Source organism: Cherax quadricarinatus, chromosome 19, assembly GCF_038502225.1.
Source record: "Cherax quadricarinatus isolate ZL_2023a chromosome 19, ASM3850222v1, whole genome shotgun sequence".
Classification (NCBI taxonomy): domain Eukaryota; kingdom Metazoa; phylum Arthropoda; class Malacostraca; order Decapoda; family Parastacidae; genus Cherax; species Cherax quadricarinatus.
In genome coordinates, this window is record NC_091310.1 from 37891516 (window position 1) to 37914024 (window position 22509).

The following is a 22509-nucleotide window of genomic DNA, read 5'->3' on the forward strand; positions in this document are numbered from 1 at the left end:
AAGTTCATCACAACTAGCCACTAGTATTTCCTAGCACTTAAGTTTATCACAACTAGCCACTAGTATTTCTTAGCACTTAAGTTCATCACAACTAGCCACTAGTATTTCCTAGCACTTAAGTTCATCACAACTAGCCACTAGTATTTCCTAGCACTTAAGTTCATCACAACTAGCCACTAGTATTTCCTAGCACTTAAGTTCATCACAACTAGCCACTAGTATTTCCTAGCACTTAAGTTTATCACAACTAGCCACTAGTATTTCTTAGCACTTAAGTTCATCACAACTAGCCACTAGTATTTCCTAGCACTTAAGTTCATCACAACTAGCCACTAGTATTTCCTAGCACTTAAGTTTATCACAACTAGCCACTAGTATTTCCTAGCACTTAAGTTCATCACAACTAGCCACTAGTATTTCCTAGCACTTAAGTTCATCACAACTAGCCACTAGTATTTCCTAGCACTTAAGTTTATCACAACTAGCCACTAGTATTTCCTAGCACTTAAGTTCATCACAACTAGCACACTAGTAGTTCATTAGCCACCTAGCACTTAAGTTCATCACAACTAGCCACTAGTATTTCCTAGCACTTAAGTTCATCACAACTAGCCACTAGTATTTCCTAGCACTTAAGTTCATCACAACTAGCCACATTTCCTAGCACTTAAGTTCATCACAACTAGCCACTAGTATTTCCTAGCACTTAAGTTCATCACAACTAGCCACTAGTATTTCCTAGCACTTAAGTTCATCAAACTAGCCACTAGTATTTCCTAGCACTTAAGTTCATCACAACTAGCCACTAGTATTTCCTAGCACTTAAGTTTATCACAACTACCCACTAGTATTTCTTAGCACTTAAGTTCATCACTTAAGTCTATCACAAATATTTCAAAATATATTTGGAAATAATTTAAATATTTATTTTTCGAATAAGTCTCTACATTGTATAAAATATTTATCATTTTTTATTTCCAGCGAATTCATTATACCTGAATTTATTAATCTGGAGAATTAAGTAATAAATATCAAAGACGTTTGCAAATATTTATATATAAAAAAAACATTTAATGTACTTCTGAATGTTTCTCTATAAATGTTTTCCAAAATTTATTTAATTTACTCTTACAATGTTTTCTAAGGTACATTCTTACAGCTATTTCCAGATATTTTTCTTCATAATTATTATGAACAAATTCAATGGAATAATTTGCACTCCGGATTTATACATCAGTGTATATACATTGAGAGGAGAACATCTCCCAATATATATATATATATATATATATATATATATATATATATATATATATATATATATATATATATATATATATATATATATATATATATATATATATATATATATAATCAAAGACCTCCCCTGACACTTGCACTACGAGGCTCCGAGGGTCTGGGAACAGCCCTGGGCATACCCGTTATGAGGACCACTGCACCCTGACCCCGTCAATGACCTCACTCGTGAGTGACCTCACTCGTGGGTGACCTCATACTCGTGAGTGACCTCTCGTGTAACTCATCTTGTCCTTCGGGACAGTCATGAAAGACGAGAAAGTAGTGATGGAAGGTATGAAAAACAAGGAAGGTTATGGGATGGTATGAGAGGGAGGGAGGGAGGGAGGGAGGGAGGGACGGTGCCTTGATATAAAAAGGCTCTTGATCTGAGGAACTGTAGCTACCCCATCCATCGCCCCCACCATTCTTCCATGGATCGAAGCCGGTTATCTCCCATTCCCCAGGCGCTGTATGACCCTTACGAGTTTAGCGCCTCCCAATGAATATACTACTATTACAACAACTATGACTACTACTACTAACAATAATAATAACAGTAATAATAATAATAATAATAATAATACTGCTATTACTATTACTAATAATGATAATATTGTTAATAATAATAATAATAATAATAATAATAATAATAATAATAATAATAATAATAATAATAATAATAATAATAACAGTAATAATAATAATAATAATAATAATACTGCTATTACTATTACTAATAATGATAATATTGTTAATAATAATAATAATAATAATAATAATAATAATAATAATAATAATGATAATATTGTTAATAATAATAATAATAATAATAATAATAATAATAATAATAATAATAACAGTAATAATAATAATAATAATAATAATAAGAGTAATAATGAAGATGAGTTTGTTGAGGATGAAAAGACGAGGAAATGAGGTAGAAAGAGGAAGAGTGAAGAAGTAAAGAGAGGAAGGAAAGTGAGGAGAAAAAAGGTGAGGGAACGAGTTAGGGGATGAGAAGGGAGAGAGGAGGAGAAAGGGTGATGGGGAGGAATATTACAAGGGGAGGTTATCTGGGGAGGGAGGGAGAGGTCAGGGGTTGCTTATAATCATCTCCCTTCACCTCCCTCCACCCCTCCCCTCCACCCCTTCCCTCCATCCCTCCCCACCCCTCCCCTCAACCCCCTCCCCTCCATCCCTTCCCTCCACCTTCCCCTCCACCCCCTCCCTCCACCTATAACATGCTCAACAACCTCACTCCAACATTCAGGTATGAATTGGGAATTTTTCAACCTCCGAGTGATTGTTTGGAGGCTGATGTCTCTTCTTCCCTACCCTTCCTCCCACCTCCTCTCTCTCTCTCTCTCTCTCTCTCTCTCTCTCTCTCTCTCCTTCGTCTTTCTAACTGTCTCAGCCTTGCACTCCTGGGCAGGTCGGGGGCGGTGTCAGGTATATATACAGTCACAACTGCACCAGCCAGCCATCGTTCCAGACGACTCCCAGCACACCAGACATGAAGCTTGTGAGTACAAGGAGGAGGAAGTAGAGGAGGAGGAGGAGGAAGAAGAAGAGAAGACGAGAAAGACTGGGGGAAGGAAAGAGAAAAGGGAACTAGAGGAGTCTGTGCCTCTGTGTCAAGACTTGAAGATTTTTTATTCTACAGTTTTATTTTCACTAATAATATTTATGACCGCCTCCTCCTCCCTTTCATTTTCTTTTACATATTCCTTAGTGTTGGGGTGTTGCTTTTTTCTAGTTTAATGCTTCACTGTCTCCCACCATCATCGTCCGCGTGTCTTCCCCGTCTCCTCCCACCATCATCGTCTAGCAGACGATGGGATTTTCGCTTCTCTATACTTGATGGTTGAAAGTTCTCTTGGTGCGATCAAGAGGGATGGTAGCGAAAGGAATATAGATTCGTGAGTCAGAGAGCATTTCGGAGGTCAGCCTCGAAATCAAGGCAATTCGGTGGTTGTCCCTGATCGCGAGGACTGACTTCGAAAATCTGAAGCCTTGCTCTCTGACTCACGCATTTACACTCCTCTCGTTACTTAATTTCTGTACAATGCTTCGAAAATTAAAAATTTCTAGTCCGATTCCGACAGCTACAGCCATCACCAGTTTCTGCTGTTGCTCCAAGTTCTCTCAGTTGTCTCCGCTGAGAGACAGCCGAGTACCTAGTACCAAGCCACTCTAGTGGCTCACTAGACTACCTTGTACCTTCTTGGTACCATCTGCCTCTTCTACTTTCGCTAAGAAGAGGCAGCAACGAGTCGACACGACGATGACAAAGACACATGATAAAAAAAATATCTATATAACTTTTCAAGTTACGTAACTTGAGAGGCGAGTCCCCATCACTTGAAGTGGCGCTCTCCGGTTCATCACCTCACATCCCATGTCTTTAACTGTAGCTACTTTCCTCGCCCTCGGGGTCAAACCTGATTACATCCAGTTTCACGAGAGCTGTGTGACCTGTGTGGGCACAACGCCTCCCCATGAATGCAATATAACAATACCCATGTGATGACCTGACTTTCATACATCCACAGGTACTAGTCACCTGCCTGGTAGCTGTCGCCTTCGCTGCACCAAAGCCACAGAGCGATATACCAGAGGCGCAGGTCGTCCGCAGTGACCGGTCAGAGGTGCAGGTCGTCCGGAACGACAGGCCAGAGGTGCAGATCCTCCGCAACGACCGCGAGAACCCGGGTGATGGCAACTTTAACTATGCTATAGAGGCCGACAACGGCATCAACTTACAGGCTGCTGGCAGCGTTGGCTCTGAGGGCCAGAGTAACATCCAGGGCAGCTACTGGTGAGTATAACCTTGATGATGCTGAGGTGTTCTTGATCCAGGCAAGTAGAGTAACCCTCCTGCCACTCCCCATGTATGATCCATGTGGAGTTAGTGCTTCCATATATCTATAATGCTAATAATACTGGAGAGTGTCAGAGGGGGACTACACACCATGCATGTTTTGTTTACATCCATAAGAACATAAGAAAGAAGGAACACTGCGACAGGCCTATTGACCCATGCGAAGCAGGTCCATGTCCCCCCCTCCTCGGATTAACCCAATGACCCACTCCCCGGATTAGCCCAATGACCCACCCAGTCTGGTCACCTCCACTCAAGGATGGAGCACGGCACCAGACCCAGCAGCACAAGCTAGTCAGGTCCAACTCACACCCACCCACACCCACTTATGTATTTATCTAACCTATTTTTAAAACTACACAACGTTTTAGCCTCAATAACTGTACTCGGGAGTTTGTTCCACTCATCCACAACTCTATTACCAAACCAGTGCTTTCCTATATCCTTCCTGAATCTGAATTTTTCCAACTTAAAACCATTGCTGCGAGTCCTGTCTTGGCTGGAATTTTTCAGCACACTATTTACATCCCCTTTATTTATTTTGAATGTGTAACTGCAGGTTAGGAAGATGTAAGATTTTTTATGTCATTCCGATGAGCGCAAGCACACACACACACACACACACACACACACACACACACACACACACACACACACACATTTCAATTAAGAGCTGTAATAGGATCCCAGAGGAGGCAGTATATACTTTAACAACTACACACATTAATCATTTATGATACACTAAACGTACAGCCACTGCACTTAGAACTGCTGCAAACATTACCTGAAAAAATAAACAATAAATATACCCCTGCACACACTGATCCATCAACCAACACATCGGTCACAACAAAACAGCAATACCTGACACAACCAGAAGCTCCGTTATTAGAATGTTTGTCTCACAATAGCAAGGACCCGAGGCACGTCTTCACCTTGCAATAAATAGGTATCAGAGTGTTAGTTGATTGCTTTAGATGTCATGCTGGGGTGTGGTACATCATTGTGCTGAAATAGAATAAGAACTCGTGGCCTCTAAACAATTTACTATGCAAAAAATAATGATACTCCATTCTCGGCGGAATAAACAAAATCCTCCACTGTTTTTCCTGCCCAGGTTACCCCTGGAGGACGGCACCTTCCAGGAAATTCGCTACGTTGCCGACGAGTTCGGCTTCCGTCCAGACTCCTCGCTGCTGCCCACACCCCACCCAGACCCTCCCCATGTCGCTGAGCTCCTCCGTATCGCGGAGGAACAGCGAGCACAGGGCATCACCTTCGAGTGAGGCTCCAGACCCTACCGGAGCAGAGTGAGAAAGCGGATCCTCACGGAGTGCGCTACGTAATGACGCATCTCACTCCAACAGAGAGAGAGAGAGAACTTCTGGCGACATCTTTTCAATGCAACGTAAAGTCCGTTGTGAAAAAAACTATTAAAAACACTGAAACACCTTAATATAATTTTAAATTAAACATTTTGTATTAAATTTTGTTTTATTATTCATGTGTATGAAGCCATAATGATGGTGTCCGGACACCATGATGTTCCTACTGAAGCCATGATGATTGTGTCAGGACACCATGATGTTACTACTGAAGCCATGATAATGGTGTCCGGACACCATGATGTTACTACTGAAGCCATGATAATGGTGTCCGGACACCATGATGTCACTACTGAAGCCATGATGATGGTGTCCGGACACCATGATGTTTTGTTTGCAATCGTGTCATTACGATTTCGTGAGTCATGTTGACGGCAGTGAAGGGACTTGAGCTAGAGTTCGTCACGGCCACGCTAGCTGGAGATTCGTCTGTAAAAACTTGCATTTGTGGTCACAGTGGTGCCTGTGCTAACCTTCCTATGGTGTAGAAATATACCATGATGTTACTACTGAAGCCATGATGATGGTGTCCGGACACCATGATGTTACTACTGAAGCCATAATGATGGTGTCCGGACACCATGATGTTCCTACTGAAGCCATGATGATTGTGTCTGGACACCATGATGTTACTACTGAAGCCATGATGATGGTGTCCGGACACCATGATGTTACTACTGAAGTTGTGTTCAGCATTAATGGAAGAATCTTGAATCCCTGAAATGAAATTAATCTCCTTGATGGTGAAATACGACTGTGTAATAACTAAGAAGAATCACGTGGTAAATCTGACAAGGAAGGCAGCAAGGAAGTCTCAGTAAGGTGCATCTAGCACTTGCTCGCAGCAGAGGCTGTTCAACTAAGGCACAAAAAGTTCACTTTATATCCTAAATATTCTCTGATGAAATTGAGACACATGTGCAACATCCGGGTATCTTTATTGTAGACGTTTCGCCATCCAGTGGCTTTATCAATACAAATTCCAGGACATAACTTGAAGACAGGAGAACTATGTACAGAAGATGAGGTAATCAGTCCCTCAACCTAGCAGTAGGTGCGAAGAGCACCGTAGTCGTGGATATTCTCTACCATTTTGCATTGTCTGCCACGTACGACGAGGCAGAGGGCCATGCCAGGGAACTCATCTCTTGGCTCGACCCGGATGGTTGTATCTGCCGTTTTAGCCAAGCTTCCAACATCGGAGAGACGTCAGGAAGATAACTATTACATACAAGATAACTTATCGCTAGGTCTGCATACCTGTCTCAACTTACCATAGAGAAGTAGACATCTGTTCCCCCACACTGTGGACAGGTGTCAGCAGCTTCACTCTGGCTCTATCCTCACCTGGAATGCTCCGTGCTTACAGAAGGTTTTCACAGTCATCGACTGATCATCGGAAAAACAAGATTATGGAAGAAAATATCTAAGAAAGTCCTATCATTAGTAAGTTATACAATTAGTGTAAAAGCTATTAAATTACCAAAAACACATTAGGTGAGTAGAGAAAAGAGCAATTAATTAGTTGTTCATCATTCCTGTGTTTTGGTCTCCAGGAGTTTTGTCAGGCTAATACAAACAATGCAACGACACAGAAAGTATTTCACGTAAGCACAGTGAGGTGTGGGACGCTGAGCATAATCACAGTCATAGTAGTAGTAGTAGTAATGGTGGTAGTAGTAGCGGCAGTAGTAGTTGTAGTAGTAGCAGTAGTAATAATAATAATAGTAGTAGAAGCAGTACTACTACTAGTAGAGGTAGCAGTAGTAGTAGTAGTAGTAGCAACAGCAGCAGCAGTAATAGTAGTAGCAGTCGTAGTAGTGGTATTATTACTAGTAGTAATAATAGTAGTAGTAGCAGCAGCAACAATAATGATGGGTCTACTGTTGTTTTAAAGATTCTTGATAGATGACGACGCTATCTTTGATGTATATAATGGTATCTGCAATTCAGATTAAAGTCTCTAAGCATTTCGTTTGCAGATTTATGGTTCCTTAATCACTAAGATGGCGTTGTTCCAATTCACTATTGGTAGGTAATGGTGTTTCAATATTCTTCACGTGTTGTTCAAGTTTCTTGCATCTGCAAGTGTCAAGGTGTTCAATTAGATGTGCCCCCAAGGTTTATAGCAGGGAATAGTGTAAACTACTTCTATGACTGGTTCAAGATTCCTCGGCTTTGATGGATGCACTGGTTATTATAGCGACTCTGGTGTTGACTTGTGCGAGCGCTGTGTCGACCTTGGCTAATAAGAATGAGGACAACTTTGCCCAGAGTGGTGTCAGTACGTGGAGAGTTAAAGTATAGGTCTCGCATCTCACAGTCTTTGATGTAGAAAGAAGGAAAATGTAGCTCGGGGAAGGTTTGGTGTATGTAGGAACATTCCTAATGTAAAAAACTCGTGGCTGCAGAAGCGATATACTTTCAAGAGAAGGACAGTGAAGATGCCTCGTTCAGTCTTACTAATGTATTGACCCGAGTAGAAATGGACTCTGAATCCCAAGGTACGACCGTCATGGTGGACTGAGGACAATGAGCTTGTAAAATGAGATGTGAAGTGTGAAAATGAACTACAGCAGGATGACAGCTTTTAGCTTGTAAAATAAAGGCATGAAACCTGGGTATAGTTTCTCTAGAAGCTTTAACTGTAAAAGAAAAGAAATAATATTTATACCCATTTTATTATCAATATATCGCTGATTTTATGCTCTGAGTTGAGTCAAAAGTGACTCCCGTTCCTCAGGGGTTGCGTGACCCCTACAGGTTTAGAGCTTACATATAATAATAATAATAACAATAGTGATAATAATATTAATTATAATAATATTGTAGTTCTTCCTTAGGAATAAAAAAAGAAAATGGATTGGACATATTGGAATTTTTTCAAGAATTTTATTCAGTACAACTTAATAATTCATAATTCTTCCTTGTTTCAAGCTACACACACACACACACACACACACACACACACACACACACACACACACACACACACACACACTAAAGCCTGTACCTAGGCTCCTCCACAGTGCAATAGTTACAATGTAAACAGAAGAAGGATAATAGCAGCAGTTTACAGTCCTGCACTGCAAACAAGACAACAACAGAGCAGTAATTCAGACCTTGGAGGAAGCAGCACAAACAACAGACAGGACAAAGGCAAGGTGCTGATCATGGCAGACTTTAATCACATGGAAAATTACTGGAAAACCTGGAAATCACACGGAATGCCAGAATATATGGAAAGATATCCTGATGGAGGCAGGATATCTTTTCATATATTCTGGCATTCCAACATGTTAAAATGCCTGAGATGTGAGGGGAGAGCGAACCAGCAAGGTTATATCTGTTATTTTCCCAGAGTGATGTCGACAAATAGGAAATCAAATGTGAGAAACCGCAATGTCTATGAGTCAGACTATATTTTGAATGGAGAGAAGCAAGAAAATTTCAACTTAGCAAGAGACAGATACACAGAAGGAATTCCTAGAATTTCTGTAATTCAGTGGGAAATATGAATGGAAAACGACAGAGAGGTTACAAGAGACAAGAAAGAGAGCAATAGATATATCTTGCCAGCATTAAAATGAAAGGGCTAAAAAGAACAAAGAAAGCCACGAACATTGAAAGAATACAAATGATAGAGAATGACAGAAAAACAGCAACTGATAATGTAAAGATAAAAAAGGGGGCAGAAAGAATTTGAAAATGGCACAATAGCAGAAAAAAAAAGAAACAAAAATGCAGAATCGAAGCTGATGCATCGCCACACAAGACAGAAGACTACATAAGGGACCAAGAACTAGAGCCCAAGTGTGAAAAATACTCGTAGTAGAGAATCCTCTATATCCAATGTTTTACCCATTGCAGGTCTCAATAAAGCCCAGCCTTGGGTGGAACGTTGTGTTAAGAGGATTCTCTACCATCAGTATTTTTATCTTCACTTATCGACATTTACCACTGTCTACCTGAGAGGTGTGAGCTGACGAAGGCTGAGTGGGAGGCAGGAGAAGAGCTCAACACAGCTTCAAAGAGAGCTTCACCGAAGAATCGGGAAAAAGCTGGCATGAGAGCAAAAAAAAAAAAACAAAGACAAAAGAAAAACAAAACAAAACAGGGTGATCTTAAAAAAAATTACGAGGAATTTATAAAAGAAGTAAATTACAGAGACCCTAAGTAAATTAGTGAGAATAAAAGCAAGAGGAAGCAGAAAGCATATAACCTGGGCATTACGAGGAGGCGCAGAAAAATTGTGTAACTCCTTATCAAGGATTTACAAGTGACTGAGGAGGAGTCTGCAAGTGTGGTCCTATTATACAAAAATAAGAGAAATCAGGAGAGAAGCTCAGCTATAGACAAATTCTCTGTTTAGCATACTGGCTAAGGTACTAGAGAAGATAATAAGGAAAACAAGTATTTGAACACCTTGAAACAGATACGTATGTGTCAACTAACACAGGTTAAGAGATGGCAAATCTTGTCTTTGAGTCTCCTTGTTTTTTTATGATGCAGCAATGTAAATAAATCAGACTGTATCTACTTAGACTCTTTTAAGAAATCCTTCGACACAGTACTATACCAGAGGTTGTTATGAAGACTGAAAGAGTAGGCAGGAGTAACAGGTTACGAGCCTACGTGGATGAAAAGAATGTCTGGAGAATGGAAGGAAGAGGATAATGGTAAAGAAGGAAGTATAGGAATAAGGACGAGTGATAAGTGAAGTGCCTCAGGCACTTCACTTATCACTTATGTTTGTGGATTAAGTGAAATTAACGAGGAGGACAATGACTGGAGAGGATAGGAAGATGCTCCAACAAGACTTGAGGAAGACTGCAAACGTGGCCAGGAAGGTGGCTACTAAAATTCACTCCTGACCAGTAAAATACAAATCAGAATGAGAAAACCGGCCACGACAAAAATACAGCCTGGGAGGAGAGAAACTTCAGAGAACACAGAGAAAGATCTGGGAGGAAGCAGCACACCGAACGTATTAGTAAAAATATATATCAACGATATAACCTCAGTGCCACATGCACAACCAGCTCATATTAGAATATATTTCAAACACCTTATCAAATATTTATTAAAAAAATGCACTGCATATATCAGACCCGTCTAGGAGCATGTGGAGCCAACACGCAGGGCGCATCTGCTCAAGAGTATCAAGAAAACAGACTTGAGGTGAACACAGCGCCGAGCATATCTCCAGAAGCTCACATCAACTGAATAAAATCTACAGCGAATACTCGTTTTGGCAGAGCTATGAATAACTTTCAAGAATCTTAACTATCATTCACTGTCCTACATATGATATATGTTACGCCCATTTTGGAGTATAAATCACCAGCTTGGAACCCTCACCTGATAAAACATGACAGGAAACTGAAGAATATGCTGAGGTACTCAAAGATACTAGACGTCAAAGGAATTAATTTTTACGTTAATAGAGATCAGAAGAACCGAAGAACATTGATAACAAAATGAAAACTACGAGATATTCAGATGACTTTATAGTGTGGCTGAGGACAGATTGTTTGAGAGGCGGAAAAGAGGTACATGAGGATACAACTGGAATTGTAGTGCAGTTTGTTGTAGCGTAGAGTAGTTTGGTGTAGTGTAGAGTAGTCTGTTGTAGTATTGTCTAGTTTGGTGTAGTGTAGTTTGGTGTAGGGTAGTCTGGTGTAGTGTAGCTAGGTTTGGTATAGTGTAGTGTTCATTGCTGTAGTTTGATAATGCGTCACTGGGATGTCAGGAAGTATTTCTTAATCCTCGGGGAGGTCTGTGAGTAGAATGACCCGGACGATGAAGCAATGGAGGCAGGTGCCATGCATAATTATAAGAATAGTAATGACATACTGGCCAGGAGCTAAGACTCAACCCCCACAACCACAAATAGAAAAGTAAACACACACACACACACACACACACACACACACACACAAAAAAAAAAAAAAAAAAAAAAAAAAAAAAAAAACACTTCAGCCACAGAGTGGAATTGTTTGGGAAGTGATGTAGTGGAGGCAGGATCCATCCATAGCTTTAAGCAGAGGTATGATAAAGCTCACGGTTCAGTGAGAATGACCTAGTAGCGACCAGTGAAGAGGCGGGGCCAGGAGCTAGGACTCGACCCTTGGAACCTCAACTAGGTGAGTACACACACACACACACATGGTCAAGGGCTCCAGCAGCACCGGTCATTGACGTCATCACTCAAAAGTGATGCCCTGTGCTCGCTGTTCCTCTGCGATACGCAGGAGTTCAGCGACGTGTGGAGGGTCTGGGTGAGGCGTGGGCAGCAGGGGAGACTCAACGCGGAATCCCAAGTCATCAGCGATGTAGCGAACCTCAGCCAGAGTGCCGTCTGGCAGTGGGAAGCTGAGGACAAATGAATCAGATTGATGTAGTGTTGCATTTTGTTCACACGGTTGTATATGATTGTAACTTTAGGGTAATATGTACGACCCAGCAAGAGTTACTATATATTAATACAACTCTTAAATCAACCACTGTGAAAAAATAGTGAACTTCCAAGCGCTTGGAAGTTCCCTACTTTCTTCACAGTGGTTGTTTTACATATTGTGATATCTGTTTACTGCGATCTCATTACATTAATACAACTCGTGGAGTTACCGGGAGGGAAAGAATCCTTTAAGTAAATAGTTCGTATCTTTCAGTAGAAGTTCTCACCTGTAAATGCCCTGGATGTTGCTCTGGCCTTTAGAGCCAGGAGTGCCGGAGGCTTCATGGACAATGCCGTTGTCGGCCTCGAAGACGTAGTTAAAGTTGCCGTTGTCGTTGTGTTCACGATCGTCGCGGAGGATGGCTACGGCAGTTGAGTCATCGAACTGAGGAGCAGAGTGGACGATGGCGGCCAGGAAGGCCAGAACTACCTGAAGGTGCAGGAGAGAGACGAATGTATATAGTTCTTCGCTATACTGTGAACTAGGAAGTCCACACTGAGACTGTCTACTGAAAAGAACTTCCTAACCACACCACGGGCGGGGATGGAACCCGCGATCAGTCTCAAAACTCCAGACTCTCTGATCGCGGGTTCTATCCCCACCCGTGGTATGGTTTGTTTGCAATCGTGTCATTACAATTTCGTGAGTCAAGAACTACCTATTTATATCTACGTTAAGGAATATCGTGTAGTACCTAAAAGAAGGAAGACGTGGATTAGGAGAATAAAGAAGGTAAGGAGAGGCAGAAAAGCAGAAAGAGGAACTCGGTGCTGGTAAGTGCCTCTGCAGCAGGAACATAGGCTACATACAGAGAGAGGCAACCACGCGCAGTTCACACAGCCATGTGACTCTCATCATAGCACCAGCAGCCTGACTGGATGAAGAGAGATCTGCTATAAGTGACCCATACGGGCTTAACGCATTATGGCAATATACTGATGTCTGAACAAAGGCATTAAAAAAATATAAAAATCACACCACCTAGGCTGGAAAAAAAAATCACATTTAAGTCAGACATTGAAAATAAAAGCACGACACCGTTTCGGTCAGTCTTGACATCGTTTCGGTAAGTCTTGGATATATTGAGAGACACTTGTGCGGGAACGATGGTATTTAATTTATGCAACGTTTCGTCAACCAGTGGCTTTATTGAAGTGGTTGAACTCGTTGGCGAAAGGTTGCTTCTCGGCCAGTTCCTGAACCATTAATATCAGATGCTGCAGCCTCCCAAGATTGCCTGGGAGATGAGCGACATCCCTCCGACTCTTGTGATGATGACACAGCAACACTGACACAGCGTGGAACACAGTAACACTGACACAGAAGCAAACATCAGCAATGATACAGAGGCAACACAGCAATGCTGATACAGAGACAAGACAGCAACACTAACACAAACGCAAGACAACACTGACACAGATACAACACAGCAACACTAGTACAGAGGCAACATAGTAACACTGACACAGGTAACACAGCAACACTGATACAGGCAACACAGCAAAACTGACACAGGCAACACAGCAACACTGACACAGAGGCAACAGTTACACATTGTCGTTTCTCTTGTGTTAAGAACATAAGAACATAAGAAAGAAGGAACACTGCAACAGGCCTATTGACCCATGCGGAGCAGGTCCATGTCCCCCCTCCGGATTAGACCAATGACCCCCCCGGATTAGCCCAATGACCCACCCAGTCTGATCATCTCTACTCAAGGATGGAGCACTGAACCAGACCCAGCAGCACAAGCTAGTCAGGTCCAACTCACACCCACCCACAACCACTCATGTATTTATCTAACCTATTTTTTAAAACTACACAACGTTTTAGCCTCAATAACTGTACTCGGGAGTAATTCCGGGTGTTGCACTGTATTGAATTGTATTGTATTGAGTTGTACTGTATTGTATTGAGTTGTATTAATCTTTTCAGTGACGCAACACATAGGTAGTTAACGACATGGGTATTGCCTGATACACTGGGCAACAAGAGTGAGTATAACACTTGTGTACCTGTGTGTGTGTATCATTCTTGTTTCCTCTCTCACCCTTGTCTCCTCTCACCCTTGTCTCCTCTCACCCTTGTCTCCTCTCACCTTTGTCTCCTCTCTCACCCTTGTCTCCTCTCTCACCCTTGTCTCCTCTCTCACCCTTGTCTCCTCTCTTATCCTTGTCTCCTCTCTCACCCTTGTCTCCTCTTTCACCCTTGCCTCCTCTCTCACTCTTGTCTCTTCTATCACTCTTGTTTCAACCAGAGATCTTCACCTCTCCTTTCCACACGGGTTTAGTGCTTTACATAAATATAATCATACATAAGCCATCTGTCTCTGTCTCTGTCTCTGTCTCACTGAGCACAACACACCAAACAACCAGGGCACCAAGCAGTGCCCTTTGTGTCTGTAACAACTCACTATCTTCATGTTTGTCTGGTGCTGGAGGACAGTGTAGCAGCAGCAGCAGTATCTGTTGTGGACCACGGAGGGGATCACTCTTTATATGCTCTCCTTCAGGGTCTAGCGAGGAGGGGGAGTGGTCTGGGACCCAGCGAGGGAGGGCTGGGGAGGTAAAAAAGGGAAAGGACCATACGTCAACAGCAGCTTTGTGCTGTATGTCATAATTGAAGGAAAACCCAGTGAGCCGTTTATGGAGGATCGACCCTCCGTCCGGTAATTACGGTAGGGACTGTGTTTCAGTCATGCAGGAGAGAGAGAGAGGGCAAGCAAGTTAAGAAAGCACTCCACTAGTAGATTAATCAAGCAATCCACTAGCAGGTTAAGCAAGCACTCCACTAGCAGGTTAATCAAGCACTCCACTAGAAGGTTAAGCAAGTGCTTCACTAGCAGGTGAAGCAAGTGCTCCACTAGCAGGTTAAGCAAGCGCTCCACTAGCAGGGTAAGCAAGCGCTCCACTATCAGGTTAAGCAAGTGCTCCACTAGCAGGTTAGGTAAGCACTCAACTAGCAGGTTAAGCAAGCGCTCCACTAGCAGGTTAAGCAAGCGCTCCACTAGCAGGTTAGGTAAGCACTCCACTAGCAGGTTAAGCAAGCGCTCCACTAGCAGGTTAAGCAAGCGCTCCAATAGCAGGTTTAGCAAGCGCTCCACTAGCAGGTTAGGTAAGCACTCCACTAGCAGGTTAAGCAAGCGCTCCACTAGCAGATTAAGCAAGCGCTCCACTAGCAGGTTAAGCAAGCGCTCCACTAGCAGGTTAGGTAAGCACTCCACTAGCAGGTTAAGCAAGCGCTCCACTAGCAGGTTAAGCAAGCGCTCCACTATCAGGTTAAGCAAGTGCTCCACTAGCAGGTTAGGTAAGCACTCCACTAGCAGGTTAAGCAAGCGCTCCACTAGCAGGTTAAGCAAGCGCTCCACTAGCAGGTTAAGCAAGCGCTCCACTAGCAGGGTAAGCAAGCACTCCACTAGCAGGTTAGGTAAGCACTCCACTAGTAGGTTAAGCAAGCGCTCCACTAGCAGGTTAGGTAAGCACTCCACTAGCAGGTTAGGCAAGCACTCCACTAGCAGGTTAGGTAAGCACTCCACTAGCAGGTTAAGCAAGCGCTCCACTAGCAGGTAAAGCAAGCGCTCCACTAGCAGGTTAGGTAAGCACTCCACTAGCAGGTTAAGCAAGCGCTCCACTGGCAGGTTAAGCAAGCGCTCCACTAGCAGGTTAAGCAAGCGCTCCACTAGCAGGTTAAGCAAGCGCTCCACTAGCAGGTTATGTAAGCACTCCACTAGCAGGTTAAGCAAGCGCTCCACTAGCAGGTTAAGCAAGTGCTCCACTAGCAGGTTAAGAAAGCGCTCCACTAGCAGGTTAAGCAAGCGCTCCACTAGCAGGTTAAGCAAGTGCTCCACTAGCAGGTTAGGTAAGCACTCCACTAGCAGGTTAAGCAAGCGCTCCACTGGCAGGTTAAGCAAGCGCTCCACTAGCAGGTTAAGCAAGCGCTCCACTAGCAGGTTAAGCAAGTGCTCCACTAGCAGGTTATGTAAGCACTCCACTAGCAGGTTAAGCAAGCGCTCCACTAGCAGGTTAAGCAAGTGCTCCACTAGCAGGTTAAGAAAGCGCTCCACTAGCAGGTTAAGCAAGCGCTCCACTAGCAGGTTAAGCAAGCGCTCCACTAGCAGGTTAGGTAAGCACTCCACTAGCAGGTTAAGCGAGCGCTCCACTAGCAGGTTAGGTAAGCACTCCACTAGCAGGTTAAGCAAGCGCTCCACTAGCAGGTTAAGCAAGTGCTCCACTAGCAGGTTAAGCAAGTGCTCCACTAGCAGGTTAGGTAAGCACTCCACTAGCAGGTTAAGCAAGTGCTCCACTAGCAGGTTAAGCAAGCGCTCCACTAGCCGGTTAAGTAATCACTCCACTAGCAGGTTAAGCAAGTGCTCCACTGGCAGGTTAAGTAATCACTCCACTTGCAGGTTAAGCAAGCGCTCCACTAGCAGGTTAAGCAAGCGCTCCACTAGCAGGTTAGGTAAGCACTCCACTAGCAGGTTAAGCAAGTGCTCCACTGGCAGGTTAAGTAATCACTCCACTTGCAGGTTAAGCAAGCGGTCCACTAGCAGGTTAAGCAAGTGCTCCACTAGCAGGTTAGGTAAGCACTCCACTAGCAGGTTAAGCAAGCGCTCCACTAGCAGGTTAGGTAAGCACTCCACTAGCAGGTTAAGCAAGTGCTCCACTAGCAGGTTAAGTAATCACTCCACTAGTAGGTTAAGCAAGTGCTCCACTAGCAGGTTAGGTAAGCACTCCACTAGCAGGTTAAGCAAGTGCTCCACTAGCAGGTTAGGTAAGCACTCCACTAGCAGGTTAAGCAAGCGCTCCACTAGCAGGTTAAGCAAGCGCTCCACTAGCAGGTTAAGCAAGCGCTCCACAAGCAGGTTAATCAAGCGCTCCACTAGCAGGTTAATCAAGCGCTCCACTAGCAGGTTAATCAAGTGTCCCACTAGCAGGTTAATCAAGCGCTCCACTAGCAGGTTAATCAAGCGCTCCACTAGCAGGTTAATCAAGCGCTCCACTAGCAGGTTAATCAAGCACTGCACTAGCAGGTTAATCAAGCGCTCCACTAGCAGATTAATCAAGCACTCCACTAGCAGGTTAATCAAGCGCTCCACTAGCAGGTTAATCAAGTGCCCCACTAGCAGGTTAATCAAGCGCTCCACTAGCAGGTTAATCAAGCACTCCACTAGCAGGTTAATCAAGCACTCCACTAGCAGGTTAATCAAGTGCCCCACTAGCAGGTTAATCAAGTGCCCCACTAGCAGGTTAATCAAGTGCCCCACTAGCAGGTTAATCAAGTGCCCCACTAGCAGGTTAATCAAGTGCCCCACTAGCAGGTTAATCAAGCGCTCCACTAGCAGGTTAATCAAGCGCTCCACTAGCAGATTAATCAAGCGCTCCACTAGCAGGTTAATCAAGCACTCCACTAGCAGGTTAATCAAGCGCTCCACTAGCAGATTAATCAAGCACTCCACTAGCAGGTTAATCAAGCGCTTCACTAGCAGGTTAATCAAGTGCCCCACTAGCAGGTTAATCAAGCGCTCCACTAGCAGGTTAATCAAGCACTCCACTAGCAGGTTAATCAAGCACTCCACTAGCAGGTTAATCAAGTGCCCCACTAGCAGGTTAATCAAGTGCCCCACTAGCAGGTTAATCAAGTGCCCCACTAGCAGGTTAATCAAGTGCCCCACTAGCAGGTTAATCAAGTGCCCCACTAGCAGGTTAATCAAGCGCTCCACTAGCAGGTTAATCAAGTGCCCCACTAGCAGGTTAATCAAGTGCCTCACTAGCAGGTTAATCAAGTGCCCCACTAGCAGGTTAATCAAGTGCCCCACTAGCAGGTTAATCAAGTGCCCCACTAGCAGGTTAATCAAGTGCCCCACTAGCAGGTTAAACAAGCGCTCCACTAGCAGGTTAATCAAGTGCTCCACTAGCAGGTTAATCAAGTGCCCCACTAGCAGGTTAATCAAGCACTCCACTAGCAGGTTAATCAAGCACTCCACTAGCAGGTTAATCAAGTGCCCCACTAGCAGGTTAATCAAGTGCCCCACTAGCAGGTTAATCAAGCACTCCACTAGCAGGTTAATCAAGCGCCCCACTAGCAGGTTAATCAAGTGCCCCACTAGCAGGTTAATCAAGCACTCCACTAGCAGGTTAATCAAGCACTCCACTAGCAGGTTAATCAAGTGCCCCACTAGCAGGTTAATCAAGTGCCCCACTAGCAGGTTAATCAAGTGCCCCACTAGCAGGTTAATCAAGTGCCCCACTAGCAGGTTAATCAAGTGCCCCACTAGCAGGTTAAACAAGTGCCCCACTAGCAGGTTAAACAAGTGCCCCACTAGCAGGTTAATCAAGCACTCCACTAGCAGGTTAATCAAGCACTCCACTAGCAGGTTAATCAAGTGCCCCACTAGCAGGTTAATCAAGTGCCCCACTAGCAGGTTAATCAAGTGCCCCACTAGCAGGTTAATCAAGTGCCCCACTAGCAGGTTAATCAAGTGCCCCACTAGCAGGTTAATCAAGTGCCCCACTAGCAGGTTAATCAAGTGCCCCACTAGCAGGTTAATCAAGTGCCCCACTAGCAGGTTAATCAAGTGCCCCACTAGCAGGTTAATCAAGTGCCCCACTAGCAGGTTAATCAAGTGCCCCACTAGCAGGTTAATCAAGCGCTCCACTAGCAGGTTAATCAAGTGCCCCACTAGCAGGTTAATCAAGTGCCCCACTAGCAGGTTAATCAAGTGCCCCACTAGCAGGTTAATCAAGTGCCCCACTAGCAGGTTAATCAAGTGCCCCACTAGCAGGTTAATCAAGTGCCCCACTAGCAGGTTAATCAAGTGCCCCACTAGCAGGTTAAACAAGCGCTCCACTAGCAGGCAGGCAAGAGCAGACAAGCAGGACCACAATAAAAAAAAAAACAACGACTGGATAGCATGTAGAAAGGAAAACAGAAACACGTCAGTAAGACGCACTTCTTCGAGAGACAAAAATAAACGGGAACAAAAGCAAACAAGTAAAAAAAATAATAGTACGAAAAGCAGAGGCAGACAAACACTGAGATGACAGCCAGTCAGTGTTGGTGCAAAACAAAAATACTGGAAAAAGTCTTCACAGAAAACAACCAAAAGGCTGCAGACTCTCCAGCAGTTGCCTTTTAACAAGCAAAATCCAGCACATGAAATCTACTCAAGCCATTTTAATGGCGTTAGTTTAACAGTGAGGAAACGGATGACCTGAGCATAGTTATATGGATTTCAAACAGGGGCGGCGCCCCTGAAGGGGAGCTTCATTGTGGCTCTCTGGCTGGGAGGAAGGAGAGGGGGCTAGGGGCTAGGGGACTGAATCAGTGTTATTTCTATTACTATTTTTTTTATTGGTGGGCTTTTTGAGGGATGAGGGAAATTTTAGGTGCTGTAGCCCTGGAAGTTTTCCCTTGACGCGGCCCTGATTTCAGATAGACTATCAATAGAATATGAAAGACTATTAAATAGACTGTCAATTAGACTATCAAATATACCATCAAACAGACTATTAAATAGACTATTAAACAGATTATCAATAGACTATCAATAGACTATCAGACAGACTATCGATAGACTATCAACATAATCCCATATGAAAGGCTAATCTGGAAAGTAAACAAAATAAGAGAAGTCTTACAGTGGGTGGGAAATCATTTTCTTTTGAAAATAATTTCCAAAGGCACAAACTCTTTCTGAGTAGCTATATGTAAGGCAAATGAGGTCCCACAAGACTCAGTGCTGGCTCCGGTAATGTTTCTGATGCTTATAATTGATGTGACGTCCTACGAAAGATGTGCGGACTTGTTGACATGTTGCTCGTCGGTGGGAACTGTAGCGTGGGTGCACTTCTGGAAAGATGGCTGGGGAACAAGCCATGGTAAATGTGGTTTCCTTCTCTTGGCCACGCTGCCTTGGTAGAAAATGGCCGATGTCTTAAAAATGATTGCATATGAAGACGCTGTGGAATGCTTAAGCAAGCTAGGATATGACTGAATTGTACTTATGTAAAAAATAATAATAAGTAAGAAGCATACGAATAAACTGCTAAATATTTATTACCAAAACAGAAATAGTAAAAAAAAAAAAAAAATGGACTTAAGTTGGATAAATCTCGATTTAGCAGGGATATTGGCACGCGATGGTTTGTCAACAAGCTGGAGATGTGAGAGGCGAACTGCCAAGCGGCGTGATTGAGGACACTCTAAGATACACAAATAACTCGAAGTAGAAGAAGGAAGTGCTTGCACGGAAACATTATCAATATCATGAGACTAGAGTCCTGGCAGTGGGAAGTACAGCGCTTGTACTCATGAGGGGTGGGGATACGTTGCAGGTTTTGTACTGTATCGGCACACTTCTGGCAAGACAGTGATGGCGTGAGTGATGATGAAAGTGTTTCTTCTTGTTTGGGTCACCTTGCCTCGGAAAAACATAGGGAAGGTTTATAGAGCAGAGAATAATGTCTTGCTGACGGGATTCGAACCCACTCTAGACTGACAATCGACGTGAGGTAACATACAATCCTGGGCCGTCTCACTCCAGGCTGCTGCAAGCTGCTCTCACTCTGGGGTAAACAATACATATAAAGCTGTGCTTCACAAGGGTCATAATCCCTTGCTTTATCACTATAAACTATCAACTTTTCGACCTACAAGACTTTCATCATCCGGGCGTGTGTCCCCGCCCGTCATGGCTGGTTAACAATGATAGGGAGGATGATGAGTAATAGATAACTCACACAAGTTGTTTACTTAAGTGCAAGACAGTGTTCGGAAAGTGATTTTATGTTAATATAGAGATAGGTGGTGCTGGTGCAGCTGGTCGCCCTGGCCGCCTCCGCCCCTCGTTCTGATCACGACGCCCTGATCACGACGCCCTGATCACGACGCCCTGATCAAGATGCCCTGATCACGACGCCCTTATCATTACGCCCTGAACACCTACCGATCTAAGTTTGCCTTTCAGGGTAAGCTGGTAGACAACAACAACCATCCAGGGACGTTCTACCGTCCTGTCATGGAATTAATTCTGAAGCCTGTTAAATAATTTGCACTCTGGCAGGATTGCCAGTACTTTCATTCTGTCTTATGGACGGTTGTGATGACAGGTAATTCTAATCACGTTCTCTATTAAGTTTGCTTTATTTTTCCCATGCATACTGATATTTCTGTAATATTTTCCTTCCCACTTAGGAGGCCCTAACCTCTCTCTCTCTCTCTCTCCTGACCCACAAAATCTTCCAATTATCTCTATCGCTGTACAAAGGTTGGAAAATGCGTAATTCGAGGATGTTCTGGTAATTGGACAATTATCAGAGAACAGTAAAGCACTTACCGCAAATTACACAGAACGAAAGCAGTTTGATATGTCATTGTGAAAGACACGAAAGAGATAATTCACTATTTGTTTGTTTTCGTGCAAGCTGCGTGCGCATAGCATTCAGATTCTCGGAAGAAAGTGAACTTTTTCGTTGATGGTTCTCTTGTATTTAGAAAGTTGAAACGGAAAGTTGAGCTTTCCTTTCAGTGCTCTTTTTCGAGAGTGTTTGTAAGTGTAAGCTGGCGTTTGTGTGTGTGTGAGAGAAAGTCCGCCTGCTCTTTGAAGGTGAATTTAAGCTTCGCCAGGAAACAGGACAAGCGTTTCCCCTGACGCGGGTCATAGTCGTACGATGACGCGACTACCGGAGCTGTTGGTCGTCTGATCGAGGCCTTCCACTGGCTTACCGCTCCAGGTCTCTAAAAAGTTTGATTAGCTGGCCTTCCACAAAGCCAGGGAGGCGCTGACTTCTCCGCTGGAGGACACAGCGACCTACCGCAGTAACCAAGAGAATGCAAGAGTAGAGCGAGTGTATTGTAACATCACTCTGTGTAGAGCTTTATCAAGTCATGTTTCCCACTCTGGGTAGAGCTTTATCAAGTCATGTTTCCCACTCTGGGTAGAGCTTGATCAAGTCATATTCCCCCTTCTGTATAGAGCTTAAGTCATGTTTCCCGATTTATAGAGCTTCATCAAGTCATGCTTCGCTCCGTTTAGATTATAAAGCTCCTTCAAATACACATTTCACTCTCTGTAGAGCTTCACCAAGTCACATGTTCTCCTGTCAGTGAAACCTAAACAAGTTAAGTCACTAGCATGATAAAGGTCTACAGGGAGCTTTATCAAGCTTTATCAAGCTTTATCATGCTAAACACAGACGAAATGAAGGAGGGGTGTTAATGTTGAAGTTTAAAAACTGTAGTGTAAAGCACCCTTCTGGCAAGACAGTGATGGAGTGAATGATGGTGAAAGTTTTTCTTTTTCGGGCCACCCTGCCTTGGTGGGCCACCCTGCCTTGGTGGCCACCCTGCCTTGGTGGCCACCCTGCCTTGGTGGCCACCCTGCCTTGGTGGCCACCCTGACTTGGTGGGAATCGGCCAGTGTGATAATAACAAAATATATATATATATAATATATATATATATATATATATATATATATATATAT

The 22509-nt window shown here is 43.6% G+C and overlaps 2 protein-coding genes across 2 annotated transcripts; one reads left to right on the plus strand and one right to left on the minus strand.

Annotated features, from left to right (window-relative positions):
- The first annotated feature begins 2700 nt into the window (after positions 1 to 2700).
- On the plus strand, positions 2701 to 5667 carry LOC128688169 (cuticle protein AMP2-like). The gene is made up of 3 exons (XM_053775877.2): positions 2701 to 2821; positions 3852 to 4117; positions 5298 to 5667. The coding sequence occupies exons 1-3, from the start codon at positions 2813 to 2815 to the stop codon at positions 5464 to 5466; spliced, it is 444 nt and encodes a 147-aa protein (XP_053631852.1). The 5' UTR covers positions 2701 to 2812; the 3' UTR covers positions 5467 to 5667.
- A 5893-nt stretch (positions 5668 to 11560) lies between these two features.
- Positions 11561 to 14487, minus strand: LOC138852933 (cuticle protein AM1159-like). Its single transcript, XM_070086667.1, has 3 exons — positions 14440 to 14487; positions 12253 to 12455; positions 11561 to 11940 (listed from the first exon to the last, which is right to left on the minus strand). Exons 1-3 carry the CDS (start codon positions 14446 to 14448, stop codon positions 11772 to 11774), a joined length of 381 nt encoding a protein of 126 aa, XP_069942768.1. The 5' UTR covers positions 14449 to 14487; the 3' UTR covers positions 11561 to 11771.
- Positions 14488 to 22509: the final 8022 nt, after the last annotated feature.